Source organism: Rattus rattus, chromosome 15, assembly GCF_011064425.1.
Source record: "Rattus rattus isolate New Zealand chromosome 15, Rrattus_CSIRO_v1, whole genome shotgun sequence".
In the NCBI taxonomy this organism is placed as follows: Eukaryota; Metazoa; Chordata; class Mammalia; order Rodentia; family Muridae; genus Rattus; species Rattus rattus.
The window spans coordinates 78,853,788-78,874,121 of record NC_046168.1 but is presented as its reverse complement, the minus strand read 5'-3'; the positions used below and the strand labels follow the sequence as shown (position 1 = coordinate 78,874,121).

Genomic DNA, 20,334 nt, shown 5'->3' with positions numbered 1-20,334 from the left:
TCCCCTAGAGGTTGATTGTTCTCTGACCCACGAGGGGGGTTTACTTTGTTCCAGGGCTGCATGTCTAGGGAACATGAAGAATTGTCTCCAAGGACTCCAGACACAGAGTTACTCGGTATAAGAAATGTCTATTGAAAAGCTCAGCTGAGCTAGCATTCCATCTGCTGCACTTTCTAGCTTCCAGACACTGATCAAATAGTAGCAAGCCTGGGCTCTCAAAGTCTCATTCAGGAAAATCGCTGCTTCGCGGCATTGTGATTCTCCATGGCATTTAGTGCGCACAGATAAACTATAATATGCATGGCCTGTTATGGCAAAGAGGACAAAATGATAAACAGTTTTGCCGAATGAGGCCGTAACTTTTTCTCTTGAAAATGTCTTCTCTGTTTTTCCTGGCTGTTTCCTATCATTCTCTTTGGGTCAATCCTTTCTTTGTCCCATATATTCAGAGGACCCAAATACTGCTCGGCTGACCACTCAGCTCAGTTTACACAAAATATTCTACCAAACACTCCACACTCAGAGGACTGAATTTCAGGAGAGAATATATATATATATATATATATATATATATATTCATTTATATATAGTCTCCAGATACCCCAGATAACCCGGGGAGTCACTGGTGTGGAGAGGGACCTGTGAATGCACTAGTAACCACAGCCATGAGGTACCAAGCAAAGGGAGCCAGCCAGGCAAGTCAAACACTCAAAACAAGTACTTCATTCATTCAGCAAACCTATGACAGTCAATAAAACATACCCCATCTCTCCCTGGGGCACTTAGCGGGGTGGTGACAGAGATAGAGAAGCTGTTGGTTACCATCCCTTTCACCTCAGGTACCTCAAAAAAACACTGGAAACCTTCACAGCTCGTTGTTCCTAGCTGTGTGATCCTCTCTCATGCTGTCCCTGAAGAATGAATGCTCTAAAGCAAGGGTTTCTCAACTTCCCAATGCTGCGACCCTTTAATATAGTTCCTCCTTATTTTTGCTGCTACCTCATAACTGGAATCTTGCCACTCTTATGAAACGTAATGTAAATAATTTTAGAGATACAGGTTTGCCAGAAGGGTCGTAACCCACAGGTTGAGAACCACTGCTCTAAAGCAAACTATGAGCAGGACAAATAGCAAAGGACTCTTAACTAGATCATGAACTGTCCCTTCCCTCCTCCTGTGCCCAGAGGAGACCCTGCATAGTACCTTGTTCTGACTTACTGATGGAGGCTTCTCTCCCTCTCTGTACAGCCACACCTAGCTGCAGACAATCTGGACAAAATTCACGACGAGAACGGAAACAATCTGTTACACGTTGCTGCGTCAAAGGGCCATGCAGAATGTCTGCAGCACCTCACGTCGCTGATGGGTGAAGACTGTCTGAATGAACGGAACGCAGAGCAACTGACTCCAGCGGGCCTGGCCATCAAGGTGACCACTCGGGGGCTGAGCTGTGCTAGCCTTTGTCTTTTAACTTGATCTCCTTTTTTTTTTTTTTTTTTTTAAGTTTTTTTGCGAGCCAAGCTATTGGAAAGGGAAGAGGAGAGAGTGGTGTATTAAATAAACAGCAAATGAATTGCTTTATGTAAGAAGTTAGTCATTTCGGTCACTACCACTCTGAGATTTTGATGGCATTCCAGCTTATTATCTAACAAGGATAATCTCCAGATCAGTCCATAAAAGAGACAAAAAGATGACCGCCTGCAGAATTTTTTCATTATTCATAGTGATTGCATTTTGGATTCTTACCCATGCCGGGCTGTCTCGGAGACTATGTCAATTTTCCCTAATGTGGGAATAAGGAGCAAGGAGAATGAAATCAAGGTGTGCTAATAACCACTTGGAACTTTCCATAATGTGGGCTTTTAACGGATCGAATCTGAGTTTAAATGTCACCATCAGCAACAAAAAACTGAAGATTTTGCAATCAGCTTTCTGAGATAGCACAATATGCTGCCTGTCATACATAAGCTTGTATAAATTAATGCCAGGGGGATGGAGTTAAAACCTGGACCACGCGCACGCGCGCGCACACACACACACACACACACACCAAAACAACACCCCCAAGAACCTTTATAACACTGCCGTAAGAGCATCTGAGACATGACACATCATGAAAAGGTTAGCTATTAAACTGAAATGACTGTTAGGATCTTGGACAGATAAATGTAGAACTCGGTCATGCTTAGTAGGAAGCCAGAAGTGAATTTCAGAGAAATCTAACGCATCTTGTAGTTCTTTCATACTGATTGCTTTACTTGGTAGTCAGATCTTCTATAAGCCAAGTAACATCATCTTTATAAATGGAATTGGATAGGTATTGAATAGCGGTGATGTCTGGCTAAATAAACTCACTTGTGTGTTCACTGAAGAACACATTACATTAAAAAAAATAAGTATCTATCCTAACTCTAATATACCTTATATGCAAAGCTGATTTCTTAACTGTACTGCATTTACTTAGTCAATCAGTTTTATATGTTAAAAAGTGTTGTTTTATTTAATTTTGCTCCATGGCAAAGTATGACTTGAAATTTACATGGTAAATATTCATTACAAAGCAACCCAGGATACCAGGGATGTACTTTTCTTTGGCTGTAAATGGTGCCACCTCAGATCAGAACTGAGTTTACTACAACCAAAGTAAAAAAAGAGAAACTGAATTGGGGGGGGGGGGAATACTCGTCTTAGTAGAGTTCTGTGTGTACCAAAGACAACAGGTACTATATTATTAAAAATTGAAGGTAAAAATTTGAATAAGACATGGTACCTATTCCTAAGAAGATAATACGACTGGTGAGTAAAACAGGAACCCTGGTTACCAGTGATAACAGTGTCAGATGATCTAATCCTGTGATACAGTCCAGTGAATGATATGGGTAGCATGTTGTCGTCCATGGACATCTATGTCAGATAGCTTTATAATGGTAGATATCTTTAGAGTGACAGATGTCCTTATAATGCCAGTGAATGTTGACCCCGCCATATTTATAGAATGTTTTAGTGTTTATGAAATACAGTTCTCATTCACTTTCCTAACGAATGGTGAATGACAGACTATTTCCCCATTGTTAGTGGATGAAAGCATATACTTTCTTAATTGATATGCCCCATTGCTTGTTTTGATAGATTAAAAGTTTTAGAGCATGAATGTACATAAGCAACAGAGTTGCCATTAATCCAACCCTCATTGGGAGCAGCTAACATGAGGTGCTGGCTTATTCCCAAACATCAACCGCCACAGCACAGCAGTGACCAGGAAACACCTCTAAAACCCACCAGGCTGAAAAACTCTTTTAGATCTGGGGTCTCGGGCTTCTGAATGATCAAGGAAGTATTCTTTTGCTCCATCATTCCATCTGTATTGACAAACAGTAAATACAAGTATTTCATAGAAGCAACTCTCCCTTCACAGTGGGGCCTGATACCTGCAGTTCATTCGTTTGGGTTGGCACAGGTGAAATTGAGGTCCTAAGATGCCACCAGTCTTCTGTTTTAGGACCTTGTTTTGAACACATGTAGTGACCGATAATATTTCACCCCCATTAAACAGTTCTGAAAGGGGGCTGGAGAGGTGGCTGAGTAGTTATGAGACCAGAGTTCAGTTCCCATCACCCACTTAGTGGCTTATAACTCACTGTAACTTGAGCTCCAGGGGCTCTATCTCTAGCTTCAGGATGCATGTGCACATATAAGCATACATACACACATAAGTAAACTTTAAAAATAAAATGACACCAAGCTGGCTGCCTGTTACTAATGACAAACATACTTGGGTACAAGTGGTCCAAGTTTCTTGCATAGTATACCTCAGCTGACAGGAGTCATCCAGAGGCTAGATAGAATCAAAAGATCATTTTAAAGGGGAATATATATATATATTCTCCAGACGTGGACAGGCAAAAGAATACTGTTGGAATTTAATAATTTTTTTTTGCTTTGTTTTCTTGTTACTTGCATTGCATTTAAGGCAATTATTTTGGTTTCAAACACAGAAAAGAGAAATGATATTTCTTTCTAGTCTTTGGATAGTATTTTATATTAATTAAATGCTACCCACTTAATTTACCAGATCTGAAACTTATCTAAGTCTCTCTCAGGCCAGAAAGATGGCTCAGTGGTTAAGAGCACTGCCTGCTCTTCCAAAAGTCCTGAGTTGAATTCCCAGCAACCACATGGTGGCTCACAGCCATCTGCAATGGGATCCTGTGTCTGCTTCTGGTGTGACTGAGCAACAACAGTATACTGTTATTGTTATTATAGGTAACAGTATAATATTATTTATTAAATAAATAAATCTTTAAAAAAAAAGAAAGAGAAAACAGAACTGTGTCTCACAACATTGAATACACCCACTTGTTAAATGCACTGCAAACGCTGTCTAGGATACAGCATGTCTTGGATTATGTAATAAATTGTAGAGGATTGAAGTACAAACTTACACACTTTACATAATAAAACACAATTAACTAACAACAGAAGGAAAAAATGGGCTATTCCCTAGTTCATGAAATTAACCCACTCTCAACCAGTCATCAGACAAAAAAGGTCAAAAGAAATTGAGAATGATTGGGGTGAGTGGGAATAAAAACACAGCACACCACTGCCTTCATGGCAGTGTAGCTCTGCTTACAGGGAGGCAGGGAAGAAGGCAGGGCAAGGAGGCGGGGCAGGCAGGCAAGTGGGCGGGGCAAGGAGGACAATTTCAGTCAGACACTTTAGGAACTAGAGAACTAAGACAAACTTAATCCAGACCAATCAAAAGAAAGTAAATAACAGGACATAAAGCAGGGAAACGGAGACTAAAACAGCAGTAGAGAAAACCAACAAAGCTAAATGTGGTTTTACGAAAAGGTAGGAAAAAAACCTTTAATTTAGCTAGACTACCCAGAAAGAGAGAAAGAGGAGGGGATGCATCTCTGTTTACTAGAACTAGAGGCATGGCCTCACGTTTCTATGTTCTGTGTATATAGTAATTTATGCAAACTGTCTTGCTTCTTGTATGATCAAGATGGCTTCCATTTCTTTCTTCATTCAGAAAGAATGAAGTGAATGGTTTAACAGGACGACAGCCTGGGCACAGTTACTGGAGCTGGAGCCTGGAGAAAGAGTAGTCACAAGAACCTGACACAAAGTGCCCAGCTGAAAGGCTGACTTTGACCCATGACTAGAGGAGAGAGTGGGCTAACCACAGCTCAAGAGCCAAGAACAGAAGAGACCTCAAACTACCTCCGTTTTCCTGGTCTCTGGCTGCTAATGTGCATTACCCAAATCTAAATAGAAGCCAGGATGTCAGACAGACACCCCAAACAGACCAGCCCCCAGGGCAGTAAGAAGCACATTGCCTAGTCATACTAATAAAGGCATGCGTCTTGTAACGATGAAAACACATGCTGAGATGTGATTTTCCACAATTCTGTGCTTGTACAAACACCACAAAGAATGTTTACTTAAACATGATATAGGTCTGTAGTGTGGTGTTAATGCAGTTAGGAGATGGTGAACATGAAACGCATGTGGGTACGGCTGGCATAACACAGCATCCTGCTTTACGGTAAACTCTTTGTCATAAAAGAGGCTAAAAGAATGAAAAGCAGCCTAGTACAGAAAACACATAAACCAGTAGCACAGATGTTTGCTGTCGAGAGTAATTATGATTTTTATGAGTCCTTCATACTATGCAGTCATGTAACATAAACCTGTAGCTCCGAGGACAGAGTAACGTGTGTGTGTGTGTGTGTGTGTGTGTGTGTGTGTGTGTGTGTGTGTAAGAGAGACAGACAGAGAGACAGAGAGACAGAGAGACAGAGAGAGTCAGTGTATGTGTGTGAGATAGTCAGTGTATGTGTGTAAGATAGAGTCAGTGTGTTTGTGAGTATATATGTGTATGTGTGTGTGTGTGTGAGTCAGCGTGTGTGAGTTTATATGTGTGAGTGTGTATATGAGAGCCAGTGTGTCTATAAATGTGTGAGAGAGCCAGTGTGTATGCATATCTTAGTAAGCGTGAGTGTGTGTGAGTCACTGTGTGTGAGAGTGTGTGCATTATGTGTGAGAGTCAGTGTATGCACATTATTTGAGTGTGTAAGTATGTGTTTGTATGAGAGAGAGAGAGTAGTTTGGAATTATTTTTTATTATTTTATTTATTTACACTTCAAATGTTATCCCCCTTCCCAGTCCCCCCTCTGTGAAATCCCCACCCCATCCTCTTTCCCTTTGCCTCTAAGAGGGTGTCCCCCACCCACCAACCCACTCACTCCCAACCTCACCCCTCTAGTGTCCCCCTTCTCTGGGACATCAAGCCTCCACAGGACCAAGTACCTCCTTCCCACTGATACCAGATAAGGCCATCCTCTGCTACATATGCATCTGGAGCCATGGGTCCCTCCATTTATGCTCCTAAGTTGGTGGTTTAGTCCCTGGGAGCTCTGTGGGGTCCAGTTCATTGATAGTATTTTTCTGATGGTGTTGCAATCCTCTTCAGCTTCTTCAGTCCTTCCCCTACTCTTCCATTGGGGCCTCCAGGCTCAGTCCAATGGTAGGCTGTGAGCATCTGTGTCTGTCTTTTTCATGACTCGGAATCCTGTTATTCAAATAGACGATGAAGGAAGGAATTGCCTCTCCTGTCTTCCTCTTCCTTTTTCTTCTTGGCAGGTTAAGATTCTAAACTAAAGAGATGATAATCCTGTTAGATGCTGCTCCCTTTTAATCCTTCCCTGGCTCCATAAACACAGACCCTTTCTATGCTCCCACCTCACCATATGGAAACTAAACAGGCAATTAGTGGCCTCCCTCGTCTCACAGAATCTCTAAGAAAATGCGAGAGAGGCTGGAATGTAGCAAACATTGTGTTCATCAAGCCTGGGCTGCTGCTTGTTTCATCTTGGCTGCCACGCTGTTGCTGTTTGCAGGTGAGAAGGTTGCATTCCCTGGAGCTAAACTGTGGTTAAGTGGTGGACGAGGACTCACATTCATCTAGTCTGTGTGGATGCCGATCACAGACTATGACACTCAGTGTTCTGTGATGGTATAGACACCGTTGTAGTATGTGTGGACTGAAGTTTAACTATTGTCATACCTTGTTGATGTTCTGAAAGGTTCACAGTGTTGAGAGTAAGATCCCAGTGAGGATTATAGATGAGAGAGAATTCAAAAGCCAAAAGCATGAGAGTCATGTGACTTCAGAAAACAAAAGGCCTTACAAACCCCCAGCTGGTTTTTCCTGTCTCCTTCCTGCACTGCCCTCCTTCATCCTAACTAGAGATAACTTCCGGTTGTAGCTCTTTCAGACTTCTACAGTGACATTTTATCACTTACAAATAATAAAGGATTCTTCTGTAAGAACATTTGCACCTTTGAAACTTACATTGTTCAACTAATTAAAATATTTGCCCTGATTACTTAATGGAAATTATTATTTCAAATATAAATGTTAATGTTTTATGAAAAATACAACAGTGTTTTATTTGAAAAATAGTTGCTCTAGCTAGTAAACTATGTGATTGGGGCTGGAGAGATATCTCAGAGATTAAGAGCACTAGCTGCTCTTCCAGAGAACCAGGGTTTGATTTCCAACGCCCACAAGACAGCTCACAGCTGTCTATAACTATAACTCTAGTTCCAGCAGATCTGACACCCTCTCACGACCTCCTAGAGCACCAGACTTGCATGTAGTTCACAGACATACATGCAGGTGAAATACTAATACACGTAAAAATAAATAAATCTGTAACTACATTTTTATGATAGGTATTGATTGCTGGCAATACTATGTGTTGTTCTGAATATGAAAGAAGTTGAATGTTCTGATAATTTTGGTAATATGAAGTAATTTACCACCTTGGGAACCAGTTTGACAGCTTTTCATAAGGTCAAATATACACCTACCACAATCTTAGAAAATCTAATTCTAGAGCGGGTCATAGTGATACATGCCTTTAATCCCACTATATGTGATGTAGGAAGATCTCTGTGAGTCTGAGACCACCCTGGACAGACAGAACTAAATAGAGAGATCCTGTCTCAAAAAAAAGGAAGGAAGGAAAGAAGGAAGGAAGGAAGGAAGGAAGGAAGGAAGGAAGGAAGGAATAAGGAGTAAATGAAAGTTTAATTCTAGGTATCCATCCAAGAGAAAGAAAACATTTCCAAAAAACATATTTTAATTTCAAAAATTAAAAAATACACATTTGTAGCAGCTTAGTATTGTGCTGAGTATTGTGCTAAGTGAAAAAAGCCAGCTAAAAAGAACAAAATGCTCATAATATCTGAGATTATTTTGCTCAGGGTCAAACTAAGGAGCATAAAAGCTAAGGAATGTTAGAAATTGTTAGAAATGTTGCTAGTATTGTTAATTTGATTGGAGTTAAAATAACAATATAAATATATGTAAACATATATAATATATATGTATGTATATTTAGAAAACAGTAATATATGTATATAAAACACATAATAGATGAGTATGTGTATATATGTATATATTCAAAATAGTTAACTTTGTACTAAACAAATATATTTTACAGTATGTAAGCTATGTCTCGATAGAGTAATTCCATTCATTCATTGTTTATACTGCTAGGGATCAAACTCAAGGCCCTAGGTGGCTACTCTACCTCAAAGCTCAACAGAATGATTTTCAATAAAACTGATTAGAATCATGTAGATGAATGCAGGTAAAAATTCCCCCACTGATTCAGGGCTAAACCACAAAGCATGAATGTAACGGGTCTTATGTTGATAGTTCAGGTACATACAGGCCAGACACAAAAGCCAAAATTCATATATCTCCTCGTGGTAAAATTACAATCTCTGTGATATTTGCTAAACTTTAGTAATCTTGGATTTCTTTCTTTTTGTCTTCTTACAAATCTAGAATGGTCAGCTGGAGTGTGTACGCTGGATGGTGAGTGAGACGGAAGCCATTGCGGAACTGAGCTGTTCCAAGGATTTCCCAAGCCTCATTCATTACGCAGGCTGCTATGGGCAGGTATGGGATTCCTGAGTATCTTCTCTTACGTGTCTGCTTATTTTTTATTATTAGATTATCAAAATTGAAACATATCATGAATAAATTCAAAGATTTTAATGAACATTAACACTTATTGTAACATTTTAGTGAAGACATATTTAAAACAACCTAGACATCTCAAGGCATCAATGGTGAAGGCAGTTATATTCATATAGTAGAGCTTTATGGGGAAGTGTTAATTACACAATGCTAATAAAATCTATAATGTAAAACTTTCCCTGTAGTTTGGTACCAACTTTAATTTTTGTAGAAAAAAGCAAGACTAGGAAAAAATACAGCCCAATGTTAAGTTCCAGTCATTTTTGTGAAAAATGGAAATACAATGGCTTTTTAAAGGTTTTTTATTTGATATTTTCTATTTTTTTATAATGAATATTTTTAAAATATTTAAAAAGAAAAATAGTAATGATTTGTTTGAGCACAAAGCCAAGCCTCAAGTCTTTATAAGGCATCAATCAAGGACGCCTCCCCAGGACGGAGAGGAGCAGGTAGATTAAGTACAAGGCTTACCTTATCTCTGCATGGGTGCCCGTGAGACGCTCCATGACGAAAAGCACTGATGACCCACTTGAGTCCCAGAGCCCAGGCATATGTGGAAGGAAAGGGCTGACTCCAGAAAGTTGTCTTCCAGCCCACAAGTGCACACGCGTGCACACGCACACACACACACACACACACACACACACACACACTGATAATAAGCTTAAAAAATTAATTTCTACATTAGAAATATCTTGTTGGTGTGCACAGAGCTCAGTCCTGGATTGTCTCCACCTTGCGTTGAGGGTGACAGTTATAAATTATCTTTTAAAAATGCTGAAACCACAAAATGCCAATCTCAAACTTAAATAAACAACAAGAAGAAGGAAATCAATGTAGAATTAAAATAGATCTAATCAACTTGTGGCCAAGAAAATTGCTCCTCGTGTATCTAACCAGACCCTCTTTGGCTCCAGAGATTTTTCCCCGATGGCAGTAAATCACGGTGTTGCCGATAAGAAGGTACTCTCTTTGAGTATGTCAATCCCATGTCTAAAAGACCAGAAAATGCTACCATAGGCTTTCTTCCTCTTTTGTGCTGTTGTTTGCTTTTTGAGATAGGGTCTCTCTGTATAGTCTAGACTATCCTGGAACTCACTGCAGGCAGGTCTCAATGATCTTCCTGCCTCTGCCTTCTGAGCCTAGAAGTGTGCACCGTCATGCCTGAGTCGGGCTTTCTTCAGTAGTAATCACACTCGCTGACAGTTTGTTCTGTACCAGAACACCATCAACTAATATAATACATAAATGAACTAAGGTAGAGCATACACATATAGACACACACACACACACACACACACACACACACACACACACACACACGCCCTGGTGTGTCAGGCACACATATAGATGTTTCCTTTGTGTGACGATCTCCATGCCACTGGATCTTACATAAATTATCTGATTCTCAAAACAGTCCTATAAGAGCTTGCCTATTCCAATGGATGAAGAAAGGAAGGTGGAAAGTTAAACGAATGGTTCATACATTGTCTAATATCTATGAAGAGTAAAGACAAAGGACTCCAGTCCTGTGTCTTCAGGGGGCAGAGTAGCCTTGTCCGTATCTGTACTGATGGTCTATACACATTATTAGAATGCCATTGGTAGACAGAAAATAACGCTCTATAATTTTACTCAACATGTGATAGCTGGAGGACCTTACACAGACCATTGAAATTAGAAGTTGTATAAATGCATGGAATTTTAAGAAAGAGTAGGAAGAACACTGAAATGTTCAATAATGCGCTGCCTTTGAAATATCAGAATTACATGATTATTTGCATTTTGCTTCTCGGTCCCACCACTGTTATAAAACAGCCAATGACAATTATTACACATATAGCAAGAATATGTTACTATTGTACTTTTACTAGAAAGGAGAATCGAAGTTTTTCAAAATTTCTCCAGTATCTGACTACTGCTAACCTCCATAAGTCATTTTTGGTGCTGAGAAAATTTATTAAACTGTGTGATCGTTGGCTTTACATCTTTGATTGCATTTGCTCATTCAAAGCCTAATTGGGCCTTTGGGGTGTATATAGAAAGACTGCAGAGCAGGGACCAGGAAGGGAGAGGAGAAAGGCTCACAGGCCTATTCTGAGGCTCTGGGCAAATGACTGGGCATTCGGCATTCCTCAGGGAAATGTCAATTAGATGCCAGTTTCTTTATTCAAGTCTCACAGCATGTTTCTCAGAATTCTTAGCTGTTGGAATGGAACAAAAGGATGTGCCCCTCGTGGAAGGGCTGCAGGAGCTGCTGCTAAAATCTAGGAAAATGTAGCATCTGGCGACCTATCCGAAGAGACTCCTCAACCATTAGCTTCACGCTGGGATGTATCCTGAGGTGGTTCTGGGATGAGACACATTTGTATGCAGATTTGAGGGAAGCCATCCAGTGGTACCCTTCAAAGAGCAGACTACCCCCTGTGGAAAATATAGAGGCACATGTGTTCTGCCAATTCCGTCCAGTGACATCCTCCATCCGCTACAGCCACTTATGTAACAGCTAGCCTGCAGAGCAGCTGAACTTGGAACCATTACAAGGCCAATATTTCCACAAGGAAGATTGCTATTGAACAGTTTTCTAATGGATTCAGCACATGCAGGTCTTTCTCTGCCAGGCAGGCACTCGAGTGCATTCTGATTTTCTGTCTTCAGTAGATACCTTAGGAAAGAATAGGACCAACCAAAGAAAATTGCTCTCTGCTTCCTCTTCTTGCTCTCTGCCCTCCTATAGATCTGTAAAGAACGGGCTCTGGTCGACTCCCAATTTGTGTCCTTTTTCTTGTAAAAGTTACCTTTAAAGATTCCAGTACCATGGGGTGGCCAGCAGTTTTAGTGGAGTCCTGGAGTGATAGATTGTTAGGTGATAGGAATTGATTTTCTTCATCTTGACACTTGAAGTCTCCGAGGGTGCAATTATCTCACTGCCTGGCTGTCCCTAGCAGAACTAGCTACAGGGGAGCATGAAGGTGAAAGCCTTGGGGGGACTGGAGGAGCAGGTCAGGGGTGTCCTTGCATAGGCCTGCTCTGCCTCCCCAGTAAGGGAGCAGCTGCGAAACAATTGAGAGAGAACTGTGTTGATTCAAAACCATCGTCTGCATGTAGCTTGCACATTTTATTCAAACATCAAGGTTCAGGACACACGCCATTGTGCCTCGGCTCTCAAAGCAGATATCCTGTCTGAAGCTGCTGTGGGAGGTGTCAGCCTATCCTGCCTTGGTACATGGTCTAAGGGGCTATGTGACATGCAACATCAAATCTGTGACTCCTTTGGTTTTTGAGTTGTTCATGGGACATTTAGTCAAAACGTTCTACAAAAACAGCTTACCTGCATGATATTGCATGCCTGTGCACTGGGCCTAGTCTTCATTTTAAACATTGGTCCAGAGAAAGTTTGGTATTTTTTAAGGTTTCCTTTGGAATTGAGAAAAGGCTCACAGAAGCGTATAAATGGTCCCAGGCATCAAAGGGCCTCCTGATGAGGGGGATGCATCTACATGCTCTGGTGCTGTTCTGTGATTCACTTTAATTAGAGAAATATTCCCTCCTGGACTTCATTATTTCATTGGCCATTGTTTCACAGTCATGGAGCAGACATAAGTAAACAATCTGAAAGAGCCATTGTTGGAGATGGAGGAAAAGTAGAAAAAGCTAGTCATGTTTTTTGTTGTTCTGTTTTGCTTTTGTTTTTGTTTGTTTGTTTGTTTTAAGTCTTGCTGTGTAGCATAAGCTAATGGAGAACTTGGGAATCTCCCATTTTAGTCCCGAGACCTGGGATTGCAGACATTTACCACCACAATTGGCAGAAAAACCTTTGATTAGCATGAGCATAGATCTACACTCCAAACACTAATCATGAAAAGCTACATAACTAACCCGAGCTCCAAAGCCTGTGGGCTGACAGTTAACCAGAGTTTACTCTGAGCCTCAGGCACTATAGGGTCATGCCAGCTAGAATCAGAGCTGTTAGGGAAATGAGCAGTTGTAGCAATTTGTGCTCAAAAGATAGAAAACAGAGTCAGAAAGATAATTGAGCCTGGGGCTCAGTCCTACCAAGTCCTAGCTTGGTGGCTTTGCATGCAAGTATGTAGAAAGAGTAAAAAGGAGAATTCAAACCAAGATGAGAAAAGAAAAGAAGGGTCTCCTGTGCCTGTGTGTCCTTATCTGTAAGACAGGACAAGGGTACTTTCCTCATTGGTGATCCGAGGACTTAATGAGGAAAAGCACACTGTCCAGCCCAGAGTACACATTCAATAAATGTTAGTTGCTATGGCAACTGGACATCTTCCAATTTGTTGATTTTATTACTATCAGTGTGGTTTATTTACTTATTTCACTTTAAGTAAAGCATAAGACAAACTTACCAAGGAATTATTTTAGACTTGATATATTTAATCAATCAATACATTTAATCTTACCCCGGACACACACACACACACACACACACACACACACACACACACACACACACACACACACCTTGGTCCCTATATCCTATTATTTTACATTTTCACATCTTCATAGATTGGATGGATCTCTAAAGTGATATTGTATTTTGTCTGATGATCTATTGTTTCAAACAAAGCTGACTCCTTCTGATCTCATCACAAACTAGAGATTTTATTGATACCAGCAATAAAGCTGTGACACACATTTCAATTAAACTTTTATTAGACTTTGTTCAGCACATCTTATAAACTGCATGTATTAATTGCCTCTTTAAAGAGCTTGCATTGCCTTTGGGAACAGTTAAAATGCAAAGTTAAAACAGGTTCTCCAAAGACCAGGAAATCCTCACAAGGGGAAATCAGTGTAGGAGAGACGTTCTTAGTGAATAGATGTAAGTTGAATGCTTACATAGATGTGTTTGTGGCTGGATGTGTGGGTGGGTTAAGGGATGGATGGACAGACTTTATATTGGAGAGTTATTCTTCAAAATAGAATAATACAGACAAGCTTCTGTATACATGTGACTGCTTTGAATGTTCTCTGAAAGCAATACCTTCCAAAAATGAAGGTCTGATATTACATTCTTCTACCATTTCCTCGGTAGAAGACAGACACACACACACAGAGACAGACAGACAGACACACAGAGAGAGGTGGAGAGAGAGAGAGAGAGAGAGGAGGAGGAAGAGGAGGAGGAGGAGGAGGAGGAGGAGGAGGAGGAAGGGAAGGGGGAGAAGAAGAGAGAAAAGGGCTCCGTGTGTGCATCAATGAAGGCCTTCTTAGTTGGATAAATGGCCATTGTCTCTCCTGCTTATGTTTTGCTCTGTTTGTCAAATAAGTCACCATTTCATTCTGGGACTCTACATTTCTGTGTGCCCCAGAATCAGAGCCCAATTACACAGATAATGCAATGTGAAAACCAGGGAAACTGACCATCCTCACATCTATCTTGAAACCCATTCACATAATCAGAAGATCACTTATATAGTCCCTTTGGGTAATACCCATCCAAATGGTGTGACAGGCAAGTTTTTACTTCTTTACAAGACATGAGTAAACAGATCAATTGCTTTATCTTAATATTATATACATTTTTAGTTTTTAATAGCTTTTAAGAATTAGGGGTGAGTTTTTTTGGTGCCTTTTCCAAAAAATATATATTTGTTGTTTCTTTTCTGACCCCTCCCCTACTCCCCTTCTTCCCTTAAGCCAATTTACCCCAGTATCCTCCATTCTACTCTCACATTACATGTGACCTTTTGACCTTTTGTCCCCCTCTCCCTTCCTTTGTACCTCTTGTTCTACTTTTATGGTCTTCTATCTGGTTTCCTATGAAGGAACTGTACTATAGAAAACACAAAACAGAATTTGAAGTGCCAGGCTAAACAGTAGTCTGAGGCAGTAAAAGTGTTTCTGCCTTGTCTTAGAGTTTCCATTGCTGTGAAGAGACGCCATGACCATGGCAACTCTCATACAGGACAACATTTAATTGGGGCTGGCTTACAGGTTCAGAGCTTTAGTCCATTATCATCAAGGCAGGAAGCATGGCAGTGTCCAGGCAGATATGGTGCTGAAGTAGGAACTGAGAGTTCTACATTTTCACCTAAAGGCTGTTAGGAGAAGACTTGCTTCCAGGCAGCTAGGAGGAGGGTCTTAAAGCCCTTGTTCACAATGACATACTTCCTCCAACAAGACCACACCCATTCCAATGAGGCCACACCTCCTAATAGTGCCCCTCCCTGGGCCAAGCACATTCAAACCACCACATGGCTTATGTGATTCTTAGGTCAGGTCTCCAACAGTCACTACAATAAAAGATAGGTGGCTATTGTAACTGTTTAGCTGGTACTGGTTCAGAACACTTAGGAGTCAGGGCAACTTTCTTTTCTCACGTAGCCCTTGCCTGTCTTATTCTCCTAGATTACCTAGCCCCTTGACAAGGGCCTTAGATTTCTTTTCTTCACATTACCACATCTATAATAATTCCTAGACTCAAAAAAAAAGTAGTGTTCTATTACAGACAATCCCATTACAAAAAGTCGAAACACTGTGACTTTAATGTCTGTATAGGAAGAATGGGCTCCATGAGAACATTCAATTGGATCTGAAAAATTTACATGACAAGACACTTTACAAATAGGACATTTCAAAATACCTCAAACTCTTTTGATCTTTAATTGCTAAAGGAAGCCAGTAGAAATCAGACAAAATTCCTCACTCTCCTGGTTAGTTTATGTCAACTTGACACAAGCTTAAAGTCATCTGGGAAAAAGAAACGTCAACTGAGAAAATACCTCTGTAGTATCTGGCTGTAGAGCATTTTCTTAATTAGGGATTGATGGGGGAGGACCCAGCCCATTGTGGGTGGTGCCATCTCTGGGCTGATGGTTCTAGGTTCTATAAGAAAGCTGGCTGAGCATACCATGGGGAGCAAGCCAGTAATCAGCACTTCTCCATGGCCTCAGCATAAGCTACTACCCTGACTTCCTCAGTGATGGACTATGATATGGAAGTGTCCCCAACTTGGTTTTGGTCATGGTGTTTTATCTCAGCAATAGTAACTCTAAGACCTTTCTGGTTTTCTGATTTATAAAACAAGGTTGAGTTGACTGATTTCGTAAAATCTCTGCTAATATTCAGTTTTAAGAGTCCATGGTTTATGATCCTGGAACAAACCAAGTCACCCCAAGCTTGAAAATGACCTATTGAAGAGGTCTTATTCTGTGTTTGGTGACACTATCTTTCTCATCTGTCGGTAATATCGTTAAGCCTGATAGACTTCCATTCATTGAGACTTTGTTTTTGTTGTTGCTTTTGAGCCTTTACTTTTGTTTTGTTTTTGGCGACAAGGTCTCTCTGTGTAGCCCTGGCTGTCAGGGAACTTGCTATGTAGACCAGGGTGGCCATGAACTCATAGAGTTCTACCTGCCTCTGCCTCGCAAACCCCAATCCATTGACAACTTTTAAAATGATACCCAGAGAAGCAAGAAGAAGGTGTCAGATCTCCTGGAGGTTGAGTTATGGGAAAATGAGGGCTGGCAACCGAACTCGAGTCTCAAAAAGCAATGGTCACCCTAAGCAACCTCTCTAGTCCCCTTGTTGAAGTTTTTAAAGTACTAAGATTGCATAACATAATAACCTGTTTCTAAGTAAAAGAAATCCAATATTTTACCCCTAGTTAATTAGGAAAAGTAAGACAGCCATTCTATTGCCTCAAGCACATGAAAACATTACCTATTCTGGTCCCAACATCAGCTCCAACGTTCTGTGAGCTGGCCTTTGAAGAAGAGAGTTAAGCCCATCAGGATTTTCTTTTCCAATTTCTAAATCTCAGCCTTGAGTCTCCAGGCTCAGCCTCACCTCATATTTGGGGGACCCTTGAGAACTACCTTTGACCCTGCAAAGTTCATTTACAGCTGTGTTCATCCCGATCTCCCAGGTGCATTCCTGCTCCTTGCTCCATTGTAGGAATCGCTTCCACTTTCCTCATTTTGTTTTTGAAGGGTCTCACTCCAGCTTGCTCTTTTGCACAGAGTGTGGCACAAACATTCGGTCTGCCCTCTGTATCTCAGATCCCTTAGTAAGCAGGGCCCTGTTCACCAGCTGAGAGGAAAACATGAAAGGAGTCAGCTGTTTAGAGCTAACATTCCTTCAGCAGATTAGCTGGCATGTTCAGGGAATGAAGGCAAATTTAATCCAAAAAAAAAGTATAAAAAGTTCATGACCAGTCTGAGCAAATAACTAGAGGGGGGCAAAAATCCTTTAAAAGGTTAAGAAGAAAAAAGTTCAAGGCTACTTCAAACACATGATCATCTTTTTTAAATGTCACGTTCCACCCACGAGCTCCACGCTGTTGTTTTTACCCTTCCCGTTCCTTTAAACTTTATATTTAATTCTTCTATTTTAAAACAGTGAAACCCCATCTCCTTGCTTTCTCCAAAAGCCATGGCATGAAAATACCACAAGTCATTCGGTGGGTGACCTACAAACAGATTATGATGAAACATCCCGGCTTGCTCTAGGGCTCTGTTTTGGAAAGATTTGGTCTCTGAGCCTTGGGTCCCTTCCATTTAGTGTGACGAAAAAGAAATCATAGTACTTTTAAAATACTACGAACCTTTGGTCAGAAACAAAGACAAAAAGTCCCTGCTTTATCTCAGCAAGGTTATCTTGTACTCCACAGCTTAGTGTGTCTGTGAACTGCAGGATGTTGGGTCTCGGGAGTCATGGATTTGTAATGTAAATTTAAGAGTAAATAGAGTTGTCTGAGTAGTCTAAAACCTGTGGTAATCAGCTTGAAGCCTATGAGCAGCTTAACAGAATTGAAAGCATTGCCTTAAGAGACTTGAATCAAAAGACCTGGCTTTAGGTTCCAACTTCAGATCTGTCTAGGTCTATAAGTGTGAGAACGGAGACTTTCTGTGAATCTTTTTTCCCTTCAGTAGCATAAGTGACAAGATGGTTTCCGAGGTGACTTCCTGTTTTCAAAATCCCCTTTCTCATTTCAGTTAGACCCGTAGGTTTTCAATGCATACTAAATGGGAATCTTCTTTTAAAATGATAAGCAATATTTGATGTAACATACTGCTCATGAGCTAAAAATGCTCTTTCCTTCTGTCTTTATATTCAACTTCTCTGCCCAATAGTCCACTCATTCCCAGTACTCTTGTGTTTATAGGAAAAGATTCTTCTGTGGCTTCTTCAGTTCATGCAAGAACAAGGCATCTCATTGGATGAAGTAGATCAGGAGGGCAACAGTGCTGTTCATGTCGCCTCACAACATGGCTACCTTGGATGCATACAGGTACACAGCCTGCTGTTTCAAAGTCAGGAAGGGGCATCTTGAGAAATAAACAGGGAAATGAGGGGTGAGGAGGAGGGAAGGAAGGAAGGAACCATAGTGGGAAGGGGAGAATTTTGTTCTTTAGAAAAATAATAAATCGGTTTTTGTATTATAGATTAGAGATGGTATAAGCTGGACAGTAGGAGCCCTGTAGTTTCCTTGCTCTGTGGTAGGACTGGGCTTCACAAATGCACTCAAAAGGCCCAGAGTTAGGCAATTGATTACCTGGGCCTTCATCAGACCAGGCAGAGGCTTGATTGGCCTCGGTTTCCCTGAAGAGCCTCAAGTAGCCTCAGACTTCTAGCCCAACATGCCTTCCAAACGGTCTCATGCTCTCAGGGCACAGTGATAGCTAGAGATTACTAAGCAGAGTCACAGGGGAAGAGAGCGAATCATGGCCACTGCCCCAAGTCACAAGGTGAGCATTGGGTGGGCATAGGGTCTCTACAGGAAGAGAAGTCTACACCAGAGACAGAACAATAGGCATCAAGAGCCAGAAAATCACATGACTGCTCAGAAAATCACATGAGAAATGTTTGCCAAAACCATGATGTGAAGGTGAAGAGATTAATAAAAGCAAAAAGCTGAGAATCCCTGAAAGCTCTCTAGAAGACCTGCTTTCACACGCCTGCCTTGGGAGAGCTACCCTAAGAGGGAATATTCAGAATACCTGGATGTGCTCTCATCGGCGTTGGCAATTATGCATCTCCTAATTTAAGATACCAACTTGGAAAGGAGTGATAAGGAGTAGGCATGTGTAGAATGGAAAGTCAAAATACTTACCAATATATGCAAAATGATTCAAAAGGACAGTGGTGCTTTTCTGTAGAAGAAAGACAAATGAAGATTTTTTTTTAAAAAGATGCATCTTCATTCGATGAGACAGCGCTTAAGGATCTTGAAATCAACATTTCATAAGCTGCTGAAGCCCAAAGAAACCCAGGCCATGTTACTACTTCTATTTAAACTTCAGACATTTCCTTTTTAATATACGAAGAGAAGTGGTCAGTCCTTCCAGGGCATCATCATTCCACTTCACACAGATGATGTTTTTGGCACTAGACGCCATGGAAACTTGGATAGCTTGGATGGGATCTATCCTCCGTGTGTGAGATTAAAAAATAATGATGATGAGAGACTAGAGCAAGTAAGAGTCCTTATGGGTGAAAAGGGGACCAAAACTGCAGGGGTTAGAGTCAAGGGCAGGAGTAACAGTGCGTGTTTACCTTGAGTCTCTTGGAGCTCCTTGCTGACAGGGTCTCTGTGACGCCTTGAAAAGAGGCCAGAGGGGGAGGAAGTGGCTTTATGGAAAGCTGACTTTTCATGGTGAGCAATCATAATCTAAAAGGAAAATGAAGCTCTTTGATGACCTCTGAATCTAGCAGCCTATGATATTCCACACAACTGTTTTTATGGGGGGAGGAAATCATTACTACCAAAATAAGCTGAGTTCTCAGTGTCATTGTGTCATCAAAGAATACATCAGGATCAGCAAGTTATTAATAGTCAAATGACGGCCTCCTTGCAGACTCTAAGGACATCACAATATTAGTATGAAATCATTGTCCTGTTTTTAGGTCATTGCTTTCAGCCATGTCCTATTAAATATCCCTCTCCTCTGTTCACAATTCTTTGGCCAAATGCCATAGCTTCTCCACTTGCTTTTGGCTATTAAATTTTACTCCAGAACAGTTTTAAACCTCAATATTAGGTCTGATTCAAACATTGTTACTCTTCTCCATACTTGAGTGTAGATAAGAGAGTCACATGAAGCATGATTAGCTTTTAACACACCTTGTGGGATCCTACCCTCCTCCATTCCAACTGCATTGTCAAAAACAAAGAGAAGGCATTAAGAGAGAAATTCAAATGTCCTCATTCAGCCTGGAAAGACTATGGCTTCCTAAGGCCTCTTCATCTGATTCTGCTCAGTGTCCTGTTCTATGGCAACCTCCAGGTACTTGCCATGAGAGA

The 20,334-nt window shown here is 40.9% G+C and overlaps 1 protein-coding gene across 1 annotated transcript in view; it reads left to right on the top strand.

Annotated features, from left to right (window-relative positions):
• Sncaip (synuclein alpha interacting protein) overlaps positions 1-20,334 on the top strand; it is a 136,190-nt gene that overhangs the window by 97,566 nt on the left and 18,290 nt on the right. The window contains exons 5-7 of the mRNA XM_032885561.1: positions 1,249-1,428; positions 8,871-8,984; positions 18,196-18,321. Of these exons, the coding sequence (XP_032741452.1) occupies positions 1,249-1,428; positions 8,871-8,984; positions 18,196-18,321 (420 nt within the window). The remainder of the gene's footprint in view (positions 1-1,248; positions 1,429-8,870; positions 8,985-18,195; positions 18,322-20,334) is intronic.